The 11,921-nt window shown below is 36.9% G+C and overlaps 1 protein-coding gene across 1 annotated transcript in view; it reads left to right on the top strand.

Moving 5' to 3' along the window:
• The first annotated feature begins 14 nt into the window (after positions 1 to 14).
• DNAI7 (dynein axonemal intermediate chain 7) overlaps positions 15 to 11,921 on the top strand; it is a 73,243-nt gene continuing 61,336 nt past the window's right edge. The window contains exons 1-2 of the mRNA XM_014832352.3: positions 15 to 144; positions 3,382 to 3,399. Coding sequence (XP_014687838.1) covers positions 142 to 144; positions 3,382 to 3,399 — 21 coding nt within the window. The 5' untranslated portion in view covers positions 15 to 141. The remainder of the gene's footprint in view (positions 145 to 3,381; positions 3,400 to 11,921) is intronic.

Here is an 11,921-nt window from a genome sequence, read left to right as displayed (position 1 = left end):
TGCGCAGACTCGCCCGGAAGACCGGCGCTGTTGCTCTAGGGCGCAGGTGGGCGGGGCTTGTTGTCCTGACAACCTGGGAGCGTCTTCCTCACAACGCTGGTCTCTGAGTTGGTCCGCTGCGGAGGGCGTTTTTGACTCAGCATGGTGAGCAGGGGGAGTGGGGGAGCCAGGTGAAGGGGCGAACATTGGTTCTCTTTCACCTGGGTTAATGATGTAATAAGAGCTGGTCATATTTTAGAGGGGAGCAGGTCGGTTTAGGAAAGAACCCATTCCCCTGGGCCAGGGGGGGATCGACCTTCTGACGTTTGGCCTTCCCGTCCCGGGTTCGATGGCAGGTGGGAGTCCCAAGCCAGTTTCTGCAAACGGGGGATGGCCGATGCGGCCAGAAGTTGTCCTAATCTCGCACTATTGCTAAGCTTAAAAATTTGTCCCAACCTAGTAACTTCCACTAATGGTACACGTTCCCGTTAAATTGCTTTCTCATTGCAGCTTGGCGGAAAGGTGTTTTTATGCTTCCTCAGTAGTTAATGAAAAGCTGTTGCAATTTACTCTGCTTTGAGAAGTTTTTTTTATGTGGTCTTTTGTGGAAATATGAATTTTTTAGTGATTCAAGGTACTCAGCCTGCCCTGAATTTATTAAGTATGATAAAGCTTCTCGTTTTATTTTTCTGCGCTCCTTGGCTGTCTTGTCTTCTCCAAGAACAGGCCAACATGTAGCTATGAGATTATGTCCTTTCAGATTTTCTTAAATGTGATGTCCATCTCCTATGATTAAGACTAGAGGAGGTGGAAAATGTAATTAGTTATTTAATTCATTAATTAAGTGAAAATATGGAGTGCATTTTTTTGTGCTTGGCAACTAGTTGGGAAGCCAAGGATACAAAGATGAATATGACAGTCTCTCCCTACTCTGGGAGACAGACTAAACAAATTACAATACAGCTTTATAATTGTAACAATTCACGTATCTACAGTGGAGTGACAGGAGTTGGAAACGATGAAATTGGGTCTGGAGGGAGGGAGGAGTGGATGCAGGAAGGAAAGACTAATGCTTTTCAAGCTGTGTTTTAAAGGATGAATACGAGTTCACCAGAAGTGGTGGGAAGAAATAGGGAGTGGAGAGAATTCACATCAGGAAGAACAGAAAGTCAATGGACTTTAAGCCAATGTAAAACTGCTGATAAATAGAGGGAACAATAAGCACCTATTTATTACTTCCAAAGGATACATGAGTTTCTTCTTAGATCCCTCTAGCAATGTTTCTCAAAATGTGGTCCCTAGAGCATTTGCTTCTAACACACCTGGAGTACTTGTTAAAGTGCACATTCCAGGAACAAACTGGACTCCAGATCTACTGTTTGTATTGGTTTCCCAGGGCTGCCACGTAACAAATTACCGTACACTAAGTGGCTTAAACGATAGAAATCTATTGTCTCACAATTCTGGAGGCTGGAAGTCCAAGATCAACGTGTCAGCAGGGCTGTGCTCCCTCGCAGGTGCTAGGGGAGGATCTGTTCAGACCTCTCTCCTAGATTCTGGCAGTTGCTTGGCTTGTGGCCGCGTCACTCCATTCTTCACACGGCATTCTCCGTGTGTGTGTGTCTGTGTCCAAATTTCCCCTTTTTATAAGGATACCAGTCATATTGGATTAGACATCTGCCCTATTCCAGCATGATCTCGTCTTAATTTAACTAATGACATTGTCAACAACCCTATTTCCAAATAAAGTAAAATTCTGAGGTACTGGGGGATAGGACTTCAATGTATGAATTTTGAGAGAACACAGTTCAAACCGCAACATCTACTGAATCACAATGAGGAGAGGGAAGTGAGTGTGTATACTTTTATGCCAGGAATATGCATTTTTAACAAGCATCGCAGGTGATTCTTATGCCCTCTGAACTTTGAGAACTACTGTACTACATGATGTTCTTAGGATTTGCAGGTGGGGTGAAGATATGTCCTTATCCCAAATGAGTTAAAAGCACTAGTGAGAGTTGACAATTTGCCCATCTTTAAAATATGTCTGCATAAGAATAGGGCAATGTGGGCTGGCCCGGTGGTACAGAGGTTAAGTGTGCACGTTCTGTTTCGGTGTCCTGGTTCGCCAGTTCGACCCTGGGTGTGGACGTGGCACCGCTTGGCAAGCCATGCTGTGGTAGGCACCCCACATATAAAGTAGAGGAAGATGGGCACGGATGTGAGCTCGGGGCCAGTCTTCCTCAGCAAAAAGAGGAGGATTTGCAGCAGATGTTAGCTCAGGGCTAATCTTCCTCCAAAAAAAAAATTAAAAAAAAAAGAATAGGGCAATGCTATTTATATGTTCTGCTATATAGTACTTATTTCAAGATGGAAGTGTGTTAACTATTAATTGATATTATAATATGATAATAAATATGATAAAATGGAACCTATTCATCAAAATTATATGAGGGCACAGTCCCTACCATTTCCCTTTATGTCATCTCCAGCGTCTCAGAGCATCTTGTGTGTACATCATTAATAAATATCTGCTGAGTGAATGAGTGAAATATATACACTTTTCCAGAAGATGTAATCTACTACACTGTGTCATTTTAAACATATTTTATACCGTGATAATCTTATGGCTTGAACTAGGATTTCTCATGTATATGTCTTCAGGTGTGGAAAGTGCATAATCTCCTAGTCATGTGATCTCCTACAAATTCCTTACCAGAAATCTAAAGGACACATGGAATCGGGAAATTGCAAGTGACATTATTGAAAAATACTTTTAATTGTAAATATTTATTGAAATCCTGTGCTTTCCAAAATAATTTCCAAAAAAGAATAGATCTGCTAAGACATTGCTGAATAAAATTGTTTTATCAGAGCTTTGTCTGCTTTAAATAACATATTCTCTTTCTATAAAATCAACAATCTATAATTTTACAGAAAGACTATTTCTTTAGAATATGAGACCATTCCCACACTTTCCATCTCGACATTAGTACCAATCCTTAGTCAATGACTTATTGTTCTTTGGAACCCTTTAAACTAATGTCTTCTTGACTGCTGCTCTTTTTAGTTCTAGGGCATTTCATTAAACATGGGTCATTGAGTGACTGTCATAAGAAAGAGTGTAAAATTTGTTTATAAAAGATCCTTCAGTGGGTGAACTATTTTATTTTAGTTTTTCCTAGACCCGTTTGTAGCTTTGTCTGAATTCTTTTTTTAAAAGACTTTTTATTTTGAGATAATTTTAGATTTATAGAAAAGTTGCAAAGATGGTACAGAGAATTCCCTTATAGTCTACCCGGCTTCTCCTAATTTTAACATCCTAATAATCATGATACTTTTGTTAAAAATATCTGAATTATTTTTTTAATTTATCAATTCTTTTGTTTTTCCAACCTTTAGGGTCCAAAAACAAAAAAGGTAAGTAGAAATTATCTTCTCAAAATGGATAGTTTTATAAGCACTCACTTGTACAAACTGAATTTTTAAACATTTTTCTAGTTAGTTTTATTATAATTTATCGAGTTTAAAAAGCTTCCTTCCTTCTTAGATATTAATGCTGTTTAAATCATGGAATAATCCTTACCAATAACAGGACGTATTTCAAATTTGACATAAAAAGATATTTCTAGTTTCACAAAGACTTGAAAAAATATCCTTTAATTTTTACTTGTATAGATTTGAGGCTTTTTATTACTTGTGCTCTAGAAAATGCTGGATTAGGAACCCCTTTTCTTCATTCTAGATAAACATGTAAGAATTTAGTTACAAAACCTGCTGTGACTTGAAAGTGGACCCTAAGGTAATATGTCTTTAAATGGGTTGCATGATAACACATAGTTGATTTCTTTTGTACTTTGTAGAAATTTGAGTTCAATAAGGGGTGTCTAGAATGCCTTTTTCTCTCTTCTTACTAGATTTATGGATTTATGCTTTAGAGCAGAGATTATAATTACTTGACTGGCAAGCCAGATTTAGCCAACAGACATATTTTTATTTTATCTAAAAGATTTTTTTTTTAAAATCAGTTGCTAAACTATTTTCACACAAAAATATGATTTCTGTCTATCCTTGAAAAATTAGAAGCCCCATAACATTGTGCCTAGTCTTGTCAGGTGATAGTTGGCTGGACTGAGTAGCAGCCATCTCTTTTAGAAAAGCATCGACTCTTCAGTTTGCAGTAGTTCTGACCGTGGACTCTTTACTGTATTTACCTTCCTGATGCCAGGAGGAATTTGGGTTTAGAATGCTGTCTTTAAGGCATATCTCAAAAGTCATTTCTCTGTAAATTTTCCTACCATTCTCTTTTGTGGAATCAGTTATACCCTCTGTGTTCTCATAGCACATGCATGTGTATGTGCCTCAATTATAACCCTTATATCATATTATATAATCTGTGTAATTTAGGTTATTATTGTGAGCTGTTCAAGGTCAAGAGCATGTCATATTTATTTTCACGTCCATAGTGTTTATCACAGTGCCTGGCACATAGTTGAAATTCAATCAATATTTGTCGAATGAATATGTGAAACCCCATTTACCCTACCACCACTTAAAAACGTTTGGTCCCTTGATTGTTTTGAAGAAATGCTTATGTAAATGTGTATTCAATATTTACGCAATTAAATATTTCTTCAAGAAATACTGTTGAGTGCCTTCTGTGTTTGCTTTTTTTTGGTCACTTGGACCCACTACCAACCTGATACTGTTTTAGGGGCTGTGGATGTAACTGAATAAAATCTATTAAGCCTCTGAACACGTTCTTACGGGGGAAGTATTCTGGAGGGCTACAATTATTTATATGTGGGTCTACAATAGTTTATTGGTTTGTGTGGACATTCATTTTCAGCTTTAGATTGTGAAACCTTAGAGGCGTTGTTTTAAATCTGAAAACTCATTGTTCTAAATGACTCTGATGCTTAATCATGTATGCATGGGTGCTAAATAAATACTTCTGGATTATTTTGTTCATAGTGTTGTTTCCTTTAGAGAATGGTGAGATTCATCCTGTGAAATTTGCAACCAAACATAAGGAGGAAATTACTCACTTTTTAATTGTTCCGTTCTTAAAGATTATGGTTTAAGGATGAAGTGAGTTTGCAAAGGGAATTTGCAGTATAGTTTGGAAAACATTGAAAGATCTATTTTATTCTTTCTGATTTCTTAAAGTTTTTTTTTAAGAGAAAAAGTAATAAACATACATGGTATAAAATTAAAAGAGGATAAAAAAATAGAAAACTTCCTCTTATCCAAGACTATAAGAGCTACTGCATATCTTTTCATAAATTTTCTAAGCATTGAAGAGTACCGCCCCACACACATATATACACACACAACCGTTTTCTCCCCAAATATGGGAGCATTCTGTACCTTCTATTTTTCACTTAATATTGTATTTCATTAATTCTAGGATACTCAATCTTTTTACATTTTAACATGACTGAAATTGAGATGTATCTTATAGTTGATAGTATCTTACAATCATCATAGTCTTGGATTGACATCCATTTCTTCCAAGGAGGATGTTTGCTTCTGTCAGTCATGTGTTCTTACTGCCAGCCTCATACTACTTTAAATTCTGTGCTTGACAGTTTTGGGGCCACACTGATTATTACATTTTCAAGGAATTTTTTTTCTTCTTTCTGTTCATTTTCAGGATTGAGATATGCAAGTTTCCTTGGTGTATCTTTTCTATGTTGTAGGTTCATTTGTCTTTACCTGTATGCAGCTTTATATAGGCGTCTCCTATTAGACTCCCATCTTGGGCATTTCCTTTTTTGGTAGTAATAATTTAAAGGTATGTCTTACATCTGATAGCATCCTAGACTCCACGGCATAAGTATTATCTTGGGGTCCTCTTTGTTTCGAAAGTTGAGATTATGTCACTTCTTTTCACAGCTGCATCATATTGTATTGAAAGTATGTTGTAGGGGAGGAAAAATCTCTACCCTCTAGGTTCTTCTGGCTGATCTAGGAATCAAATTGATGTGTGACGTAATAACAGGAGAAAATCAAACAAATTTAATAATGTGTATATATCAGAGAAACCCAGGAAAGTGAGTAACTTACCAAAATGGCTGAAGCCAGCACCTTAAATACCATCTTAAGCTAAAGACAAAGGAGGATGTTGGGGATAGTGGTTTGGGACTTCAAAGGAGAGGAAGGCAACTCACATGGAGATGGAAAAGCAAATGCGCGGTAGACGAATGTTTCCTGGGCCATCTGTAGACAATGAGACCCCAGAGAGAACTTTGATAAAATGGGCCTTGCTAGGTGCCCTCCTGTCTACCATACCTACAGTTAGTTATCTATGGTGAGAACTGCTTCCTGGAACAGGCCTTCTATCTTAAATTCTTTCAGGAAGTTATGGGGAAGGTCAAAATTTGTTTCTGAGTCTTTTGTTCTTAAAAATAATCAGGCCAAAGAGGGGCTGGCTTGGTGGCCCAGTGGTTAAGTTCAGCACACTCTGCTTCGGTGGCCTGGGTTTGGTTCTGGGTGTGGACCTACGCCACTCTGTCAGCCGTGCTATGGTGGCAACTCACATCCAAAATAGAGGAAGACTGGCAACAGATGTTAGCTCAGGGAGAATCTTCCTCAAACAAAACGAGGAAGGTTGGTGACAGATGTTAACTCAGGGTGCATCTTCCTCAGCAAAAAAAAAAAAGTAATCAAGCCAAAGAGACACATTTTGGGGTGGCAAATTCTGAGCCCTCACAATGTACTATGATTTTTATGTTGTCCCTATTTTTTGCTACCACAAACAAGGTAGGAATGAAGGTCCTTATAAATATGGCCTTGCAAACATATAGAAGAATACTTATTTCCTTGATTTAGCAGTATTCCAGGCATTAAGAGAATAGCAGCAAGATAGAGTCCCTGCCCTCATGAAGGTTACATTCTTGTTTTTTCCAGATTTATTGATATATAATTGAGATATATTGAGAAGTGTAACATTGTGTAAGTTTAAGATAGACAATGTGATTTGATATATATATATATATATATATTATGAAATGATTACAAAAATAGGGTTAGTTACACATCCATCACCTCACATAATTACCACTTTGTGTGTGTATGTATGTGGTGAGAACATTTAAGATCTACTGTCTTAGCAACTTTCAAGTATACAATACAGTATTATTAGCTGTAGTTACCATGCTGTACATTAGATCCCCAGAATTTATTCATCTTATAACTGGAAGTTTGTACCCTTTGATCAACATCTGCCTATTTCTCCCACCTCCCAGCCCCTGGCAATCACCAATTTACTCTCATTTCTATGAGTTTGGTGTTTTTAGGTTCCACATATAAGTGATATCATACAGTATTTGTCTTTCTCCCACTTACTTCACTTCGCATAATGCCCTCAAGGTTCATCTGCATTGTCACAAATAGCAAAATAAAATTTTCTCCTTTTTTATGGCTGAATGATATTCCATCCTGTGTATGTGTGTGTGTGTATATATATATATTATATACCACATTTTCTTTATCCATTCATCTGTGGGTGGACACTTAGGTTGTTTCCATGTCTTGAGTATTTGTGAATAATGTTGCAATGCACATGGAGGTGCAGCTATCTCTTAGAGACAGTGATTTCATTTCATAAAGTTTACATTCTGTTTGAGGAGTAGAGGGGAGGAAATAATATAATTGCAGATAGTTTTGAATATGCAGACAACCAAGAAAGGGGTCAGTGAGAAATGTGGGGTAAGGGATAGTGGTCATGCTGGTTCATATAGGGTGATTAAGGAAGTAACATTTGAGAAGAGACCTGGATGAAGCAAGAGAGTAAGTCAATAATTACCTTGGGATGAGCATTCTAGGCAGAAAGAATTATTGCAAAGACCCATAGTTGGGAATGACCTTGTGAGAATGCCAGTGTGGTTAGAATAGAGTGGGCAGGTAGAAAGTGAAAGATAAAAAAAGGGGTGAGGGTGGAGGAGTAGGGGGATGGGAGAGAGTGAGAGAGAGAAGGGGGAGCCAGTTCATGGCCAAGTAGGTCCTGGCAAAATGTTTGGGTTTTATTCTGAGTGTGCTGAGTAGCCAGGGAGAGTTGTAAGCAAGAGTGACTAGATTGGATTTATGTTTTTGAAGGGTCGGTGGGAAATGCGCTGTAGGGAAGCAAGACTAGAAGTGGGAGGAGCAGTTAGGAAGCTGTTGCAGCAGTTCTAGGTCAGCAGTCTTCCCAGCGAAATAACCTGCTTCTAGAAGTAAAGAGTACTTCAGAGGTACTCAAAGATTTTCCAGGGATACAAGGACACAGATGATTTTATGAAATCAATTTCCAGATCATCAACTTCCATATTTACCCTTTCCTGTGAAAAATCTACTGTCTTGAAACCCTGCCTTTTTGACATTGCATCTTCCGAGTTCACAATTACCCCTTTGCTTTACAAAACAAAGGCATATCTCTGATCCATTCTAAATGTTACATTCATTGCCCTAGGGCCTGGGCTATGAAACTAAGGGACAATTAAAAACATTGTCGTTGGCAAAACTTTCTTTAGTTAAGGCATCAAAGACTTCTTTTTTTGTCTCTTTCTGTAAATGGTGAAATGTGGCATTAGAAGTATTGAGATATTCTGAATTCCTTACATGTTGTAGTGAGGGTTGTGGGACTGGTAATGATTTTTGTTCAATGACATTGCCTGTGAGATTATTATCAAATGATGATACAAAATAACTCTCACAATGTGATTTATTGATAAAACATCCAGACTCCAAAAATAGTAACATTAATTTTTTTAATGAGGAAAGATTAAAGGTATCAGTAAAAATGTAAATGAGCTTAATATTTTTACATAGACCTTAAAGTGGCCTTTGAAACTTTGTGTAACTTCAATTAGTATTATTCATTGAAAAAACTAGGAAATTGTACAACGGTACAGAAAAGTTTATAATACCTGGTGCACTGTTAAAAGATGTCGCTACATTTACATCAATATGTTTTGTTCAGAAACCACTGTCCTTCACAGCATACGTGTAGAAGTAGAGGATGTTGGTTGGGTTATAGGGGAAAATTGCTTTACAGATTGATGAATACATAGAAGATTCCGGTTATTCCCATTAATAATTTATGACTGTTCTTCCATGGAAGAAGATGGCATTAATAATGGAATTTTGGTATTTGAACTCTTTTAAGGAATACAACTAAGAGATTTTATAGAACTTGGAATACTTTGAATTGATGTTATTTGAATAAATTGAGAATGGTGCCCAAGTACCTCCAGACATGGAACCATAAAGAATGGGGCAAAGGGGACCTCATTGCTCATATCTGTACCTTAAATCCTATTTTAATTTAGAAACACTATATTCCCAAACAGGCTTTGTTGCCTAAAATTTGAATCCTGATTTCTAAGGAATTCAACGTTGATCCTAAACTATAAATGGTGTTAAGTTCAGGACATTAAAATTGCATCATTTTAAAATGATATATGAGGAAATAGAATTAACTCACACCTGGCTCATAAAAAAAATAGGGTAGCTTGTCATGAGGATGCATATGAGCACATTTATTTGTACTGAAAAATGAAATCAAACTGTTTCTGATAGAAATTAAGTGTGATAGAGCTAATTGGTTTTTTTCTTCCTATTTATTTTTTGGTTGAGGTAACATTGGTTTATAATATTGTATAAATTTCAAGTATACAGTATATTTCAATTTCTTATAAATTACATCATGTTCACCACCGAAAGGCTAATTACAATCCATCACCATACACATGTGCCTAATCATCACTTTCGACCTCCCCCCTCCGCCCTTTCCCTCTGGTAATCACTCATCCAATCTCTGTTTTTATGTGTTTGTTTGTTTGTTTTTTGGTGAGGAAGATTGGCCCTGAGCTAACATCAGTTGGTAATCTTTCTCTTTTTGCTTGAGGAAGAGTAGCCCTGAGCTAACGTCTGTGCCTGTCTTCCTTTATTTTGTATGTGGGTCCCTGCCACAGCATAACTTGCTGAGTGGTAGGTCCATGCCTGGGATTTGAACTTGCAAACCCCAGACCACCAAAGTGGAGTGCACTAAATTTAACCACTAGGCCACAGGGCTGGCCCCTGTTGTTGTTTTTATCTTCTGTTTATTAGTGAGATCATATGGTATTTGACTTTCTCTAACTTATTTTACTTACCCTCAAGGTACATCTGTGTTGTCCCAAATGGCAAGATTTCATCCTTTTTTATGGTCGAGTAGTATTCCATTGTGTATATATGCCAAATCTTCTTTACCCATTTGTCCTTTGATGGGCACCTAGGTTGCTTCCAAGTCTTGGCTATTGTGAATGATGCTGCAGTGAACATAGGGGTGCATAAATCTTTATGTATTCATGTTTTCATGTTCTTTTGATAAATACCCAGCAGTGGAATAGCTGAATCATATGGTAGATCTATTCTTAACTTTTTGAGGAATCTCCATACTGTTTTCCATAGTGACTGCACCAGTTTGCACTCCTACCAGCTGTGTATGAGAGTTCCCTTCTCCCCATATCCTCTCCAACACTTGTTATTTCTTGTCTTGTTAATTATAGCCATTCTGACGGATATGAGGTGATATCTCATTGTACTTTTGATTTGCATTTCCCTAATAATTAGTGATGTTGAACATCTTTTCATGTGCCTGTTTGCCATTTGTATATCTTTTTTCAAAAAATGTCTGTTCAGATCTTTTGCTCATTTTTTGATTGGGTTGTTAGTTTCTTTGTTGTTGAGATGCATGAGTTCTTTATATATTCTGAGTATTAACCCCTTACCAGATATATGGTTTGCAAATATCTTCTCCCAATTATTAGGTTGTCTTTTCCTTTTGTTCATGGTTTCCTTTTCTGTGCAGCTTTTTAGTTTGATGTAGTCCCATTTGTTTGTTTTTTCCATTGTTTCCCTTTCCTGGTCAGACCTGGTGCTTGAAAATATGCTGCTCAGACTGATGCCAAAGAGTGTACTGCCTATGTTTTCTTCTAGCAGTTTTAGGTTTCAGATCTTACATTTAAGTCTTTAATCCATTTTGAGTTAATTTTTGTGTGTGGTGTAAGTTAATGGTCTACTTTCATTCTTTTGTATTTGGCTATCCAGTTTTCCCAACTCTGTTTATTGAAGAGACTTTCCTTTCTCCATTGTATGTTCTTGGCTCCCTTGTCAAAAATTAGCTGTCCAGAAATCTGTGGGTTTATTTCTGGGCTCTCAGTTCTGTTCCATTGATCTATGTGTTTGTTTTTGTGCCAGTGTTATTTTGATTACTATAACTTTGTAGTATATTTTGAAATCAGGGACTGTGATACCTCGAGCTTTGTTCTTTTTTCTCAGGACTTCTTTGGCTCTTTGGGGTCTGTTGTTGTTCCATATCAATTTTAGGATTCCCTGTTCTATTTCTGTGAAAAATGTCATTGAAACTTTGATAGGGATTGCATTGAATCTGTAGATTGCTTTAGGAAGTATGGATATTTTAACTATGTTAATTTTTCCAATCCAAGAGCATGGAATATCTTTCCATTTCTTTGTGTCTTCAATTTCTTTCAACAATGTTGTATAGTTTTCAGTGTATGGGTCTTTCACTTCTTTGGTTGAATTTCTTCCTAGGTATTTTATTCTTTTTGTTGCAATTGTAAATGGGATTGTATTCTTAATTTCTCTTTTTGCTACTTCATTCTTAGTGTATAGAAATGCAACTTATTTTTGTATGTTAATTTTGTATCCTGCAACTTTACCATATTCATTTATTATTTCTAAAAATTTTTTGGTGATTTCTTTAGGGTTTTGTATATATAAAATCATCTTATCTGCAAATAGTGACAGTTTCACTTCTTCCTTTCCAATTTGGATCCCTCTTATTTCTTTTTCTTGTTTGACTGTTCTGGCTAGGACTTCTGATACTATGTTAAATAAGATTGGCAAAAGTGGGCATCCTTGTCTGGTTCCTGTTCTTAGAGAAATAGCTTTCAGTT

The sequence above is a fragment of the Equus asinus genome, chromosome 22 (genome assembly GCF_041296235.1).
Source record: "Equus asinus isolate D_3611 breed Donkey chromosome 22, EquAss-T2T_v2, whole genome shotgun sequence".
Taxonomy (NCBI): Eukaryota; Metazoa; Chordata; class Mammalia; order Perissodactyla; family Equidae; genus Equus; species Equus asinus.
Note: the sequence above shows the minus strand (reverse complement) of the source record. Positions and strands in the feature narration are given on the sequence as shown.